The sequence below is a fragment of the Tiliqua scincoides genome, chromosome 5 (genome assembly GCF_035046505.1).
Source record: "Tiliqua scincoides isolate rTilSci1 chromosome 5, rTilSci1.hap2, whole genome shotgun sequence".
In the NCBI taxonomy this organism is placed as follows: Eukaryota; Metazoa; Chordata; class Lepidosauria; order Squamata; family Scincidae; genus Tiliqua; species Tiliqua scincoides.
Genome location: NC_089825.1, coordinates 94,170,410 through 94,187,592, shown reverse-complemented (window position 1 = coordinate 94,187,592; position 17,183 = coordinate 94,170,410). Strand labels below are relative to the sequence as shown.

The following is a 17,183-nucleotide window of genomic DNA, read 5'->3' as shown; positions in this document are numbered from 1 at the left end:
TGCTTGCATCCCCCAAACAGTAACCAAACTCACCCCAGTCCTGTGGATATTCCAGGTCTGTGGAGGGAAAGCTCCTGATTCTCAAATCTTTCATAGCATTAAATTATCCAAGGAAATGGGAAGCGTCGGGCGTTGTAGCATATTACAACTTCAGACACAGCAGCGAGAGTAATGGAATAGCCGACACCAGTATCACCTCCAGGAATCCACTGATAAAGCCTCTGCTTCAGCAATGAAAATCTTTTAGGTGGTCCTTTTCGGTGCACCTGGCTAAACTCTTAGTCTTCCCCTGTTCTCCAGGGGAGAATTTAATCAGCTGACATTCTCCCAAGCTGATTTCTAACTGTGTTGATATCTCCACCGCAGCGAAGATACAGCCGTCCGACACAGTTCCTCCACCGGAAGTCCCCGCAATAATCATTGACAGTAAATATTTTTACTTGCTTCTCCCAAGCTATCTGATCACACTCCCTCTACCACAGCATGCAGCATATGCTCCATCACCATGGGTGCATAGTGTAAAATGATGGGGGATGGGATTGGGCGCTAAGTCTCAATGTCAATTTCATTGCAGGGTAGTATTCAAAAACTATCAGCACGTCCTGTCCTTCATTTTTGCCATTCATGAGATCAACAAGAACCTCATCCTCTTGCCCAATGCGACCCTGGGGTTTAAGATCTATGACAACTTTTTTAATGGACTCATCACATATGAGACCACCCTGGATCTGCTCTTCAAACACCCAAGGAATAAATTCAATTACAAGTGTGATAAGAAAGAGACTGTCTTGTCTGTCATTGCAGGGTTCACTGTGGAATACACCATCCAAATGGACTCCATCTTGAGCCTCTACAAGATTCCGCAGGTATGCGCTTTGTATTTGTGTATGAATGCAGTTCGACATCTGTTTAGTTATCCTCTGATGTAGTTGGAAAGGTCAGATACTGGCCAAGACCCCATGTCTATCATGAGACTCAGCCAGCCAGCCCAACCTCTGAACCCTCAGTACCGGTGATAGTAGATGATACAATGTGTCATCTGTGCAGCGGTGTGGAGAATGGCAGTAAGGCCCACTGTAGGGTTTTGCTACTGGGCCTGAGCAACTTGTGACTGGTACTTTGGCTTTGAGTTGAATATGTATGAATATTTTTGGAGTGCCAGAATTTGATGAGGTTTGAAAAGTAAATCGGCTATTGTAGCATTTAGAATTAAAGGGCTTTAACGGACACCTCCTTCTGCCATTAGTCAGTTAAATCAAGATTTGTCTCTATAACGCAGAAGTGGTCAACCTTTTGACTGTAGAGCTCCTGGACCTTTAACAATTGTGTAGAAGAGGGAATTTAAGCAGGTGCAGCTTCTCATGTCACAGATGACAAGCTGCATCTGCTGAAATTCCCTCCTCTACACAATTGTTAAAGGTCCAGGAGCCCTAAAGTTGAAAGATTGGCCATCTCTAGTAAAACCAAAGTCTACATTTTAATGTTGGCAATAAGCACATTAAGAACATAAGAACACCCCGCTGGATCAGGCCAAAGGCCCATGTAGTCCAGCTTCCTGTATCTCACAGTTGCTCACCATGTTTCCCACATTGCTTTGGAAAGCTGCAGCTTGGTCTCAAAGCTCTAATGAGTCATATTTTTTTTTTGTCTCATTAGGTCACCTATGGTGCATATGAGACTCCAGTCACCAGAAACTACTTCCCTACTGCATACTGGAATGCACCAAGGAATGGTATTCTTCACAGTGGAATCATCTGGCTTCTGCTGCATTTCAAATGGACGTGGATCGGCCTCATTGTTTCGGATGATGAGAGTGGAGAAATTTTTCTGCAGAGGCTCACACCATTGCTTGTCCAGAAGAACATTTGTGTTGCCTTCTTGGAAAGGACTGCTTTACTCCAGCATGCCAATTTCCATCAATACATTCAACACGTATCAAGTCTACGTTCAACACTTTTACTGTCCGAAGGCAATGTGGTCGTTGTCAGTGGAGATTCTCAGTCCTTGCATGCTTTAACAATGGCCATACATTTTACTGAATTTGTGATGAAGCGCCATGTAGGGAAGGTTTGGATCACCCCACCTCACTGGGATTTCACCAATGCAGTTGATGTTCAGGGCTTCGCTTCCAAAACGTTTCACGGCACCTTGTCTTTCTCAACCGCTACAAGTCCTGTGCCAGCGTTCACAGACTTCCTTCAAAACTTAAAGCCTGATAACTCATTGAAATATCTTCTCTGTTTATTCTTGCCAGATGCATTCCAATGTTGTCTTAATGGAGTATTAAAAGACTGTGAACACTGTGCAGGAGAAGAGACGCTGGAGAACATGCCTGCCTCTCTATTAGAGATGGAGATGAGTGGTCAGAGCTATCATATTTACAATGCTATCTATGCTGTAGCTCATGCTTTACACACTATAGATGTGTCTGGACAAATAACCCTGCGAGACAGAGGCAAATCCAAGCATTTGAATGTAAAACCCTGGCAGGTACATTCCACATTGTAATGAATGACTTAACAGTGCAATCCTAACCAAATTAGTAGGGAGGAGACTGCTTGGGATTCCATTGTTAGTGTGAGTTAAATCCCAATTCTAGTCTCTAATCTGGAGGCATGCATGGTTGTCACCTTTCCAAAGGTCAGCAGATCTGGGTGTGGCCAGAACCTCAGTGAGAGACCTCCAGGGAATCCCATGTATGGTGTTTAGAGCTCCATAATGGACAGAAGATGTGATATAAATGTTTGATGACTGAAACCACATAGTAACGTTGTTACCATGAAACTGTCTTGAAATCTTAGGGGAGAGAACCAAATAAAATAATTCTTAAAAATGCAAGAATGTTGTATGGCGATAAGGTGGGAAGAAAAATGAAGGAAATTTGCCCGCTTTATTTCTGTACACTTCAGGTCTAACATCCTGGTCCTAATTAGAATTGGGTTGGCATGCGGAGAGATTTATGACAGTGGAACACAATTCCCACTGATGGTCATTTTATGGTCGCTCTTGCAGCAGCACCAGGGGAGCCCTTCACCCCTGCTGGTGCTGGTAAGCCAACGAGAGGGGGGGTATGGGGTGGGCAGAATAGGGCAGAATGTGGGAAGAAAGGAGAGGAGTTTGGGACCTCCAAGAGGCATTTTGGGCAGACAGATGGCAGGTGTTGGCAACAATGGCTCCACAGAAAACTTGTCCTCGATTTCACCCTGACACACCTCCTTCCCTCTATTCAAACTTTCCTACCTGCTAAAGAGCTGGTGCAAGTCTAAGTAAACCCACTGGGGACCATGTGGGTGGAAGGTGAATTTAAAAAAAAAAAAAAAAGATTTTTGCTTAGCTCTCGGTCCCTGCATTGTTTCCAGCTGCCTGCAGGTTGCAGCAGAGTCCATTCTGGCACAGCAGGCAGTGTTTAGTTAGAACTGGGCTCTAAGGCACCTTTTTTTTTGGGGGGGGGGGAGAGGTTTGTATACACTCAATTTTATACAGAAGGTCTACCATATCCATGGGGGATTCGTTCCAGGACTCCCTGTGGATTCCAAAATCTGTAGGTGCCAAAATCCCATTGCTGAATCATGGGATTTGTCGCTCTAGAGTCTAGACTTTTGTCCACCTCAGTGATTATGGTTGTACTTGTGCCTGATGTTGCCACAGGCAGGTACCCTCGGCAGTGTCCAAGGCTTGAGAGCAAGAGGGTAGTGTGACTAGGTGATCTGGTTAAGAAAAGTGACGCAAGTTTCTTTGAAACACCCTCTTGGCAGCCCAGTGCCTTTCCTTTTTGACTTTTAAGTGGGGCAGATGCATTGCTTGGCTAACAGATAGCAGCCACCATCAAAAGGCATTATGTTATGGTTGCATTTTGACAATGTTTTTTAACCACAGTGGGTTGATTCTGCAGGTCCGTGACTCACGGATACGGTAGGCCCACTGTAATTTGCACACTGAGGGAATGGACTGAACCTTATAAATATATTTCCTCTCAAACCTAGCTGCACTCTTCCCTGAAAAATATTCACTTTAACAATGGTGCTGGGCATGAGGTCTTGTTTGCCAATGAAGAATTGTCATCTGGATTTGATATCATCAACTGGGTTACTTTCCCCAACCAATCTTTTCTTAAGATCCGAGTTGGAACAATTTCTCCAAATAAAAAGTTTACCATCAGTGATGATGCCATCATTTGGAATAGCAAATTTCAGCAGGTAGAAATACTTAACTAATGCCCCAATCTTACCCTCCAGCAGTTTACACTATTCAGCCCCACTCCCAGAGTGCACACTGCATGCTGTAGTGGGGGGGGGGGGAATGACAAGATACCCCAGGAGAGGTAAGTAAAAATATTTTTTACTTACCTCTCTGTAAGCCACCTAGCCACCAATGGGTCTCCTCAGACTTATGCCAGACATTTAGCTCACATAAGCCCAAGGAGATTTAGGAGGCATGTCAGTCTGGGAAAAGGGGTAGAATCTTGATGTGCACTACTGCCAAGATCTAACCCGTTCACTCTCAAATCATCCCTGCCTGCCCTGTTCCCCACCCAAATGTCCCTTGAACTGCCCAGGAACAACACCTGCACCACCTTACCTGCTCCAGCATGGTATCTGGGAGCCAGTGATGTGTGTGTGTCTGGGGGGGGGGGTTCCTTCAGCCATTTGTTCAAGGGGTCCCACAGTGTACAACAGCAGCATACCCTTTGTGATTCCATAATAGCCCAATCCTAACTAAATCCCTGCACAGTGATGCAGCAGCACCAGCATGGCTTCCACTGTATCCTGCAGGGGATTTTTTACCACTGGACATCACCTTAGGATAAGGGAACATTAATTCCTTTACCTCAAGGTAACTCCCACAACCATGGGTCAACGGGGACCTGCATCAATTACTGGAAAAAGTTTGAATTGATCCATGAAAGAGGATTGGGCCCAGGAATTGAGTCAGTTTACAGAAGCCCCTCCCCCTCACATACAGCTTCAACTTACCTCCCAATTTCTTTTATTGTTAGATGCAGCCCCATTCAACATGTGTTGCGAGCTGCCATCTTGGACAGAGCAGAACAGTTCAAGAGGGGAAACCAGTTTGTTGCTATGATTGTAGACGATGCCCAGAAGACACGGTCTCTAACCAGACAGGTAAACAACAGCGCAAAAATTTGCTAAGAACTATTTTCAAATATACATATAACTTCCTAATTTAAAGAAATTTCCCTTGCGTGCAGTTATTGATTGATATGCCATTTTCCGTTTTAAGGTCCACCAACTTTTCATCATTTCTCCCTAAAGCAGTCATTCCCAAACTTTTTAGCACAGGGACCCACTTTTTAAAATGACGCTCTATCAGGACCAACCTAGGTTTGCCAGACTTTCATAAAAGGAGATCTAGAAAGAAATATTTTATTTATTTATAAGTAATAATCAGAAAAAAGGCCCTGCAATATTTATCTCCCTATATTTACACATGCTTGCAAACTGCAGGAGCTGAGCTCATTGCAGGATAATTAGCAGCTATATTATCACAGGGCTTGAGACAATTAGTTGTCTGATCTTTCCATCACCCTTTGGCGACCTACCAAAAATCAGGCCGTGACCCTCCAGTGGACCCTGATCCACAGTTTGGGAACCACTGCCCTAAAGCTTACATCTCTGAATGAATGAACAGAGCTGCTAACAGTAGTTTGTCCCTTTCAGATGCAGTACATTGTGTGAAGTGTCCAGAAGATCAATATCCAAACAAGAACCAAGATCATTGTATCCCCAAGGCCATCATCTTTCTATCTTACCAAGAGCCTTTGGGAATTGTTTTGGTTTTCCTTATTTTTGTCTTTGCTGTGATCACAGTTTTGGTGATATACACCTTTAAAAAGAACTGGAATACCCCAATTGCCAAAGCTAATAACAGGGCACTCACTTGTGTCCTTCTAAGCTCCATACTGCTTTGCTATCTTTCTTCCCTACTGTTCATTGGGAAGCCTGGCAAGGTATCCTGCCTTCTCCGGCAGTCGGCTTTTGGCATCATTTTCTCTGTCGCTGTTTCCTGCTTGTTTGCCAAAACAATTACAGTAGTTTTGGCCTTCATGGCCACACAGCCAGGCAACAGGATGAGGAAATGGCTGGGGAAAAATGTCACCATCTCCATTGTTCTATCTGGCTCCCTCATTCAAGTGGGTATTTGCATGACATGGTTGGCAACCTCACCTCCATTTCCAGATGTGGACATGCACTCTGAGATTGGGAAAGTCACAGTGGAATGCAATGAAGGCTCTGTCATCATGTTCTACTCTGTACTGGGCTACATTGGTATCCTCGCCCTCATCAGCTTCTGTGTGGCTTTCTTTGCTAGAAAACTGCCCGACACTTTTAATGAAGCCAAACTGATCACCTTCAGCATGTTCGTCTTTTGCAGTGTGTGGATTTCCTTCATTCCTGCTTACCTCAGCACCAAGGGGAAATATGTAGTGGCCGTGGAGGTCTTTGCCATCTTGGCCTCCAACACTGGGCTACTGGCTTGCATTTTTCTCCCCAAATGTTACATTATTGTTCTAAGAGCAGATCTCAACTGCAGGAAGCTTCTAATAGAGAAAAGAAATTATTGATCCTCATTTTAAAATTGTAGGTGTTTTGCATGATTCCCCCCTCCATGAATTTATGATCATGAAAATTGCAACCCATTTATAAATTGATTGCTTTGAATTCTGCATGATGAGACAGATATGTTATGTCAGAAGGAACATTTGTATTTCATGTGCAAGTATCCAAAATATCACGCTGGATCAGAATCTGCACCACAGAATACAATTTTCAGATCAGAGGCAAAACCAGATTAAGCTGGAAATGTTCACAAAATTTCAAGAGAAAAAAGGAATCTGAAAATTCTGACATGTACCCCAATCTATCAAATGTTTCTGGGGCTGGAGTTACACATATACTCTATTTTGCTGTTTGTTTTGAAGTAGAGACTCCGTCTGAAAGGACACTCCTTTGTGCTTATTAATTATGATTGCCAGTGAACTGAAGTAAAGTCCACATACACAGAAACTCTATTCATGTGTTGTGCCTGAATGTGTTAAGGGCCAAACGTGAATGCACCAGCTGACCAAGCCACCATGCTGCCTCACCAGCTGGCTGTGTCCCCCCTACCCAATCCCAGTTTTGCAATGTCAGGTTATCTCTGCAATGTAAAGTGCTGAAAACATGGGCTAATGGTGCTTACCCACTTGTAGGGGTGGCTAAACAGCGCAGAATCGTATGTCACACTTTTAGACAGTTGTAAAAGACCTTATGCTTCTGGAATGCTAGTTCTAGCAGCATAAGTCCCTATCTGGATTGGGCACTTAGTAGAAGTTGATCATCCCAAAGGCTTGATGGCATTCTACAGCTCAGTGCAACTGCAGGAACAATTTGTATTAAGTCTGGAGTTCCGGAGAAGAGAGTAGGCTCATCCATGACCTTTACTTCACTTTAGAGGAATTTTAAGGGCCCCTGGAGTCCTTAAAATATATATATACAGTGCTTTTTGTAAAAAAAAAAAAGTGCAAGAACTCATGACTTGTTAATCTTTTATTTATTTATTTTTAAATTTATTTAAAATAAAATATATATATATATATATATATATATATATATATATATATATATATATATATATATATATATATATATATATATATATAAAATATTTTTTTATTTAAAATAAAATAAATCTTTTATTTATTTATTTATTTATTTATTTATTCATCTCATTTCTCTCTCGTTAAATCCCCATTCCCCAACTACTTAAGAACTAGAAAATGAGGCGAGATCTTCAAGAGAGAAGAACAAAAAGAGACGGACCACCTCTGGAGCACACACCAAGGATTATATCACGGCTTGTTGCATGTATTTGCAAATATGTAACAACCAAAAAAAATAATTAAAACTTTTAAAACATTTAATAAATATTGGTTAAAACAATTGATGAAGGCAAAATATAAAAAATGATTACATTACATCACTCTACAGATTTGTTTGAATCCAAATCAATTGGCACACAGGGGAGAGGGGGCACAAAAGATGGGTTAATTAATTGATTAATAAACAAGTTATGGATCAAAAATCATGTGGTCACATACCTTCTATTGGCTCAAAACATTGAAACATGATTGGTGCAAAAAAAAAAGAGAAATATGTGATCAGATAACAATGAATGCGCAATATAAGCACACAAGGGGGGGAGCAGAAGAATAAACACAAAAGATGAATTGTAAAATAGATAAATTATATAATACCGGAATATAATCTATTTTACAACTCATCTTGAACCAATAGAGGGTGTGTGACCACATGATTTTTGATTCATAACTTCATAACTTAATCAATTCATTAACCCATCTTTTGTGGTTCCCCCCTTTCCCCTGTGTACTATGTCCCCATTATAATAATAGTGATTATTAAATATAGTCTAAAAAAACCAAAAATTAATAGACAACAATGATCTGACCTACTGCACAGAGGAATACATATTTCCTAAGTGTTGTTATAATGCAGCAAGGACACTTAAGCTTCCCCATTTATAGTTAAAAACCTAAATCTCCTGTTGATGACATTACAAAGCTACTAAATTATTAGTAATAATTTTTGCTTAATTTATTTAGATCAGCCAAGCCTTATATTAATAACTATAAAAATGAATGAATTACTTGCTTCTGAGTAGACCTGCATAGGCTTGGGCTGCAATCCCATCCACATTTTCCTGGGAGTAAGCCCCACTGAACACAAGGGGACTTACTTCTCAGTAGACATGCCTAGGCTGTCTCAGGTGCAGGGGCTGCACCAGCCAGCTTCCTTCCCCCCCTCCTCTTGCCAAGCCAGTACCTGGGTGCTGCAACCCGTCTCCCTGGCTTGCTGTTCCTCGTCATCCTCCTCCTCCTCAGCACATGTCCCCACGCCCTCACCAGCTTGGTAGCTGAGCGTGGGGAAGCAGAGCGCGGGGAGAGGAAAGGCGGGCTGGGCTCAGGCGAGAGCTGAGTGCGATGAGGCAGGGGCAGTGCTTTTTTTGTAAAAAAAAAAAATAATAAAAGGTGCAGGAACCCACTTACAAGAACAAGTTTAAGATTAACAAGTGTAATCTTTTATTTACCTCCCCACCTAAAAAAAAAAAAAAGAAAAAAAATTATTCCTTAGACCAGCACTTTAGTAACTGAGCCACTGGAAGTCTTAGGCTCAAAGTGTTTGGCACTAATACTTGAGGCGCTGATGGCCACCAGCTGGGCTCAGGACCTTATATATTAGTTCTGAACACTGTAACTCTAGGCTTTCCTATAGCCCAGTGGAGAGAGTGCTGGGCTGTGGAGCACAAGGTTGGAGGTTCGAATCCCTCCTTAGCCAGCAGTGCTGGGTGGCACAGGGAGGGGAAAAAGGTGGGGGCCAGGAGGGGGAAAAAGGTGGGGGCCAGGAGGGGGGTTGGAGGTTCAAATCCCTCCCTAGCCAGCAGTGCTGGGCAGCGCAGGGAGGGAAAAAAGGTGGGGGCCAGGAGGAGGGGGGAAAGGTGGGGGCCAGGAGGAGGGGGAAAAAGGTGGGGGCCAGGAGGAGGGGAGAAAAAAGGTGCCGGAACGCCATTCCGGTGCGTTCCATTACAAAAAAAGCCCTGTATACACACACACACACACACACACACACACACACAGAGCGAGAGCCCAATTCTATATAGCCCAATCCTATATAGCCCAATCCTAACAGTGCTTAGTGCCACAGGAATAAATGTTCTGGGGCACTAGACACTTTTTTCCAGTCACAAAGCACAACATACTTGCGGGTTTGCGGGCTTGCATCTGTCAGAATCAGTGCACTGCTGGCTCCATGCAGTAACAAATCAAGGATGCCCACTGCACAAGGTAGGATCGCAGAAGGGGTTGGAGGGAGGTGGGCAGAATGGGGTATCTATGGGGACTGGGAGTAGGGTGGATTGAGACCAGGAAAGGAGTAGGTTCGACAGTTTGGATATCTGCCAAATCCACAGCCCCTTTTCAGGCTTGATCTGCCTTCACAGGTCCACAATACTGCTGGAATAGGTCCAAGTAGACCCACTGGCCTGACAGGTGCCTACCAGGTAGGTGCTGGTAAGGAAACAAGGCAACAAATGTTCCCTTGCCCCAAGGAGGCGTCTGGAAACCAAAGTTGCCTGTGGCAGAAGATGCCCTGTTGATGCAATTGTATTACCATGCAGGGTGCTACTTTGGATTGGGCAGCCTTTCTGCTTCAGATCTGAACAATCTTATTTTGGCATAAGCTTTTTTGAATAGAATATGCATTCCTTTATGGCATTTTGACCATCTGTAGAGGACTAAGCAGGCAACAGAGAAAGGAGTCCTGTAACCCAGATGACCTACCTTTGGTCTAATAGCATGATCAATCAATCAGTTAATTAATCAGTCAATCAACATTGTATTGTTTAAGATTGTAACACAATACAAAGTCACCAATGGCTAATCAAAAATATAATCAGAAAAATCAGCCTAGCCACAGTCATAAAAAAAACTGTGCTATCCCATAACAAGTCCAACATCCCAAAGGAGTGGTTGCCCATTAGGTATAATCAGCAATCACTCAATTTTCTGAATACCTGACAGAGTCAGAATACCTGTCAGGGAGTAAGGACTGTGTAGAAAACAGAGAATAATTTATTGAGATCTCTTAGGGTAGGGGTGTCTGGTAACATGTAAATAATGCTGATTGAGCCATAAAAAATGCAGACCACAATGCGATGAGAGGAACAGGTGAAAAAGGCCTTCTTCCTCCCAATTGTCTTCAGGATAGTGACAATGATACAAATATAGAAAATTATTGTCAGCAGAAATGGCAAAGCCGTGTCAAAAATTAAGTCAAAGGAGGTAAGTTCCATAGTTGTAGTATCACTGCAAGAGAGTTTTGCCATTTTAATGAAGTCACAGAAGATATGGTCAGTCTTGTTGGGGCCACAGAAATATAAGCTGGACATCTGAAATGCCAGGATCCAGGTAACTATAAAAGAACCGAACCAGGCTCCCGTCACTAGCTGGGAACAGCATCTCATAGTCATGATGGCGCCATAATGCAAAGGTCTGCATATTGCCAAATAACGGTCGTAAGACATGATTGCCAATAACCATGTTTCTGTAGTGATTAATGAACAGAGGAAAAAAAAAAAACTGAGCAACACACACTTATACTGAAATGGTTCGGTTCATTGATAGGAAATAAGCCATCATTATGGGCAGAATAGTTGTGCTAGAACAAGTCTCCAAGCAGGTTAAGTTTCCCAGTAAAAAGTACATTGGGGTGTGATGGTACGCATCAGCCCAAACAAGCATCAATATTAGAATGTTCCCAGCCACTCTGCAAAGGTAGATTACCAGAAATGCCAAGAAGAAGAAGGCCTTTAGTTCAGGCATATCTCCAAATCCCAGAAACTCTGTGACAAAGGATTGATTTCCATGCCTTGATTTGACCATGATTTTCAACCAGCAACTGTAAAATATAACCACGATAGAAATATGCCTTGCACCTCTTCTATATACAAAAGCCACATCTGTAATTGAGATGAGCCAGCTAGTTCTGCTCTTCTGTGAAGTACATTAGCCTTTGTTAACTCATCCCATTAAGCTCAATGTAGTCATAAGTTTCTTTGGAATTGGACACAACCCTATATTTTGAGGAGTAGAATCCTCCATTCAGAAATATTAAAAAAGAACATGTACAATAGGACTGATATTGATGGTTTGTGGCCCAAGCATAAGAATCTTACCTACTTCATTTACCTGGAAACAGATTTTGTTGTGTGTTCTTCTTTACTGGCAACCATTGGAAATCCACATCAGATTCATTCATGTTTCCCTACTCAGTCTGAGCTTGAGTGCCTCTCCCCTCTCTTTGGCTCTCTGCCCCAGTGCAAATGCGGAAGTTATGGGTGGAAGAATGAGTTTTCATGTTCACTTGCTATCATTCCCTTCTCTTTACAATTGCCATTCTACTACATATCTGTCCATCTGTAGCCTCTCTGAAGGAGAAGACTGAAATTTCCTCTCACTTCTTCTAGGTACCATCTCCTTTGTTTCATTATCCTCCTAAACCCAAAGGAATTCCATCCCCATCGGGTGACCCTACTGTCTGGTTGAAGACAACCCAAGGGTGTTAGGCATTCAGATCCCAATAGGAGGTCCATATTTTTTTTCTAACTCCCTTATGCCTTGGTTACAGCATGAGTCAGGATTGTTGTTTAGGAAAATCCCCTCAAAAGCTGCATTTGAAACAAGATATTGCCTACTAATCCAATGCAGGCTTTCAAACTTAAAAAAAAATGTGATAATGATGTTGGTTAATAAAGAATTTTGACGCTAACTCAAAATACATGCAACAGCACTTATTTATATTCCTTCCTTGCTTCTATCTTTATGAAAGTTGCTTTGGTCTGAGACACTCCATGACTGACCAGGCAGGAACTAATAGACCAATCCTATTCAGATCTGGCGCAGCAGGACCACATGTTCCATGCTGTATACAGCACTGTAACTAAGCATGCCAAAGGTGTTCTTGAGCTCCAGCCTGTGCAATGGGGCTATTCTCATCTACACCAGCAAAATCACTAGTGCAAGCCAAAGAAGCCCCATGCAGGGCTTTCAGGCTCAGGATGGGGTTGGATATTGGGGAGACCGCCTCCACTGTCCTTGCCCCCTCCTGAGCCTGAACTGCTCTCTCCCTGCCTTCCCCTCCCCCAAAAAAACTTCTCCCAGCCTTTGTTTCTCCCTCATCAGAACATAAGAAGTGCCCTGCTGGATCAGACCCAGGGCTCATCTAGCCCAGCTTTCTGTATCTCACAGTGGCCCACCAGATGCCTCAGGAAGCACACACAAGATACTTGCATCTTGCTGCCACTTTTCCTGCATCTAGCATTCTATTTATACTCACACCCCCCAGCAAAGACACCAGATTGCAATTGGGTTGTACTTGTGCTACTTTATTAAACACAGTGACTAATTTTTAATGTATGAAACCTACTGAACATACTGTCCCTCCCTCATCAGTCTGGGGCAGGCAAAAAAACCCTCCTCCGCTTCCTTGCTGCACAGAGCAGGTCATACTTGCTTGGGTATTTGTTCACATTCAGCACCAGCAGGATGGCACAGGCCCTCCCACCAGTGCTACTTACTCTAAAGTCATTGCAAAGCACTTTTGCGACACCTAGCTCCAGTGCAGCACCCATGGCACCAGCTCTAGCAAGGATTGGGCTGTAAAGTTTCACCCTTCATACTCATTTGGGTGTAAGTCCCATTGAACTCACTTCAGGGAATTGGAATTTGGGGGGAGGGGGATATTGAAATTGTTGGTTCATTATGATGGGGTTCACCTTAATAAACTGAGGCCCTGATCATATCAGGTAATGTAAGATAACCTGCATGCTAAAAAAATCTGGCAATTAAACATTTTCTTTTCTTCTTCCAAGTAGAAGACTCAAAATGTTCCCCCAAATGATTGTGGCTGCAATCCTAACCACACTTGTCTAAGAGTAAGCCCATTGAACAAAACAGGACTTATTTCTGAGCAGACCTGGTTAGGATTGTGTCCTGCAACACAGTATATCCAGAAAGCAGAAATCTGGTATAGTGCATAGGATAGTATGCATAGTATGCATATTATGCAATGCATAGTATAGTGTAAAACAGTGATTTTTCAACACAATCAGTGTGCCATGCAGGAGCTTGGGGAAGAGTTGTTTATTGGTAGGGCCATTGGGTGATAGGATCCTCCTACCAGCAGGGTGATGTGCCTTGTCAATTGACAAAAAACTGATGGTATGCCTTGACAATTTTAGCACCTTGTCTGTGTGCCATTAGATGAAAAAGGTTGCAAATCACTGATATAAAATATTTTAATAATACCTTAAAATTTTAATAATAGTTTGTCATTTATATCTATGGGAATAGCTAAAATCCTTATCAGGTTGGCTTTCTGATGCTTACTCATCCGCAAACACTGACTGAAAACTCCCATTCCCTTACAAAATGACTTACTTTTATGGTTTGTGTGATGTAGTTTGTCAGGTTTGTGTGACGTGAAGACCACCTGTCTCATGAAAGTGGTTCTCAGTCTGTGGGCATTGACGACCCCCCATGCCCCCCTCTTCTATGGTGGGCAGCAGCTACGGCACAGCTTGACCTACCTTGGTCTAATTAATAGCACAGTCAATCAATAAATCAAACTGTATTGTTGTACATCATAACATGGTACAAAGTCACTAATGAAACCATAATCAGAAAAAACCTGTTCCGCACAATCACGAAGAAACTGCAATGTCCCACAGCAAGTTCGACATCCCAAAGGAGTGGTTGCCCATCAGGTTCAATCAGCAATCAGTCAATATGGTGAATGCCTGATAAACTAAAGAAAGGGATGAGTTTTAATGAGTCCTCACAAAAATGATTAATTTACTGCTGACTCTTCTGAGGGCTTGGTGAACTTCTTTGTTTCTCAAGCTGTAGATCATGGGATTGATCAAGAGAGTCAGAACCATGTAGAAGACAGAGAAGAATTTATTGAGTTCTCTCAGGGTGGGGACATCTGGCAACATGTAAAAAATGATGATTGAGCCATAAAAAATGCAAACCACCATGAGATGAGAGGAGCAGGTCAAAAAGGCCTTCTTCCTCCCAATGGTGGATGGAATCTTCAGGATGGTGATAATTATAAAGATATAGAAAGTGATTGTCAGAAGAAATGGCAAGGCTGTGAAAACAAAACTAAAGACAAAGCAGGTAAGTTCCATTTGGGTAATATCACTGCAAGAGAGTTTTGACATTGTAATAAACTCACAGTAGAAATGGTCCATCTCATTGGGGCCACAGAAATATACTCTGGACATCTGAAATCCCAGTATTCAAGTAAGTACAAAAGAACCGACCCAGGCTCCCATCACTAGCTGGGAACAGCATCTCACAGTCATGATGGTGGCATAATGCAAAGGTTTGCATATTGCTAAATAACGATCATATGACATGATTGTCAGTAGCCAATTTTCTGTAGTGATTAATGAACAGATGAAAAAAAACTGAGTAATGCATCCCTGAACTGAAATGGTTCTGTCCATAGATAGGAAACTGCCTGTCATTCTGGGCACAATGGTTGTGCTAGAACATGTCTCCAGACAGGACAAGCTCCCCAGGAAGAAGTACATTGGGGTGTGAAGGTGCACATCAGCCAAAACAAGTATCACTATTAGAAGATTCCCGGCCACCGTACAAAGGTAGATCACCAGAAATACCAAGAACAAGAAGATCTGCAGCTCAGGCAGAACTCCAAATCCCAGAAGGATAAACTCCGTGACAGAGGATTGATTTCCATGCTGTGATTTGACCATAATTTTCATCCACTAACTGTAAAATATAATCAGGATACCATGTTGTTTTCCATGTTTTCCATGCCAAGGTGTTAGCAAATTCTAATCCCAGCACAATTGGCAATGTTTCCACCATACTGAATTTTGGTTGAATGTTTTGAATGTTCTTATAGAGTGAAGTGCACCACAAGCTACTAGGTGTTCTGGCTACATCTGAGCTTAGAAGTCTGCTGTCCCTCTAAGACAATTGGACATGGGGCATGCTTTGCCCAAATCTATTCCCTTCACATGGACGATACAGCACCTGCTTAATATTCTTGGATAGATAAGAAGGCCATTTCCATGACAAGTGTTGTCCCTGGCCCAATGCAGGGTTCCAGATAATGGGGACAGTGTGGTGGGACATGATTGAGACATACAAAATTATGCACGGGAAGGATAAAGTGGATAGAGAGATGCTCTTTACACTCTCACATAACACCAGAACCAGGGGACATCCACTAAAATTGAGTGTTGGGAGAGTTAGGACAGACAAAATAAAATATTTATTTACTCGGCATGTGGTTGGTCTGCGGAACTCCTTGCCACAGGATGTGGTGACAGCATCTGGCCTGGATGCCTTTAAAAGGGGATTGGACAAGTTTTTGGAGGAAAAATCCATTATGGGTTACAAGCCATGATGTGTATGTGCAACCTCCTGATTTTAGAAATGTGCTATGTCAGAATGCCAGATGCAAGAGAGGGCACCAGGATGCAGGTCTCTTGTTATCTGGTGTGCTCCCTGGGGCATTTGGTGATACAGGAAGCTGGACTAGATGGGCCTATGGCCTGATCCAGTGGGGCTGTTCTTATGTTCTTATGTGGGTCTCTGGCTGGCGCTGGCTCAATATGAACTGGGGCTGAGCTGGCGCCAACACTGACCTGGCACTGAGCATCGCAGGTGTGCCTTACCACGCGTTTGTGACACTCAGCGCCAACGGAGTGTTGGCGTTTAGGACTGGGCCCCTAGTCATATGTTTCTTTGGAATGGGTTTCAACCCCATATTTTGAAGAGCAAAGAGTTCTACATTCAGAAACATTCATCAAGAAAAAAACATGTAACAAAGGATTGATATTGATGCTTTGTATCCTAAGCCTATGAATCCCAAGCTAAGCACCACAGAAATCAATGAGTCATTCCTTTCAAAGATCCTTAGTCGAGGTTGGCTTTCTTTAAATCCTATTTCATACAGTGGTCCACAAGCTGCTATTGCTACATTCACAAGCGTGAGACATTCTCTCCCATCATTGCTCCCCTGTAACTGGTAGTCAGAGGCATAGAGCCATTGGATAGCACATAGCCGTCATGACTAAATGCCATTGGCGGGCTTTTCTTCCATGAATCTGTCCAATTTCCTTTTAAAGTTACCAAAGCTAGTGGCCATCACCATACCTTGTGACAACATTTCTAACTGAGGCACTGAATGCTTATATTTGCAGGAAAAGAAGCAATTTTGTCAATCTCCTTCCTCCAAATTTTCCTCCCACAAAATACACACAAAAGACAGGCTGTAGTCTTTGACACTTACTTCATTTACCTGGAGACCGATTTTCTTGGGTGTTTTTCTTTACTGGCAACCTCTGGAAATTCACATTGGATTCATTCATGTTTCCCCACTCACAGCTGCTGCATCGACTTGAGCCTGAGTGCCTCTTCCATTTATTTAACTTTCTGCCCCAGTTCAAATGCAAGAGTTATGGGTAGGAGGCTGAATTTTCATGTTCACTTACTATCATTCCCATCTCTTTACGATCTCCATTCTGCTATGTATCTCTCCATCTCTTTCTGAAGGAGAAGACTGGAATTTCCT

At 42.8% G+C, this 17,183-nt stretch overlaps 1 protein-coding gene across 1 annotated transcript in view; it reads left to right on the top strand.

Moving 5' to 3' along the window:
* LOC136652364 (vomeronasal type-2 receptor 26-like) overlaps positions 1-14,586 on the top strand; it is a 36,745-nt gene extending 22,159 nt beyond the window's left edge. Inside the window, exons 3-8 of the mRNA XM_066629301.1 lie at positions 575-866; positions 1,657-2,490; positions 3,984-4,196; positions 4,997-5,123; positions 5,829-6,392; positions 14,474-14,586. Coding sequence (XP_066485398.1) covers positions 575-866; positions 1,657-2,490; positions 3,984-4,196; positions 4,997-5,123; positions 5,829-6,392; positions 14,474-14,586 — 2,143 coding nt within the window. The remainder of the gene's footprint in view (positions 1-574; positions 867-1,656; positions 2,491-3,983; positions 4,197-4,996; positions 5,124-5,828; positions 6,393-14,473) is intronic.
* The last annotated feature ends 2,597 nt before the right edge of the window (positions 14,587-17,183 follow it).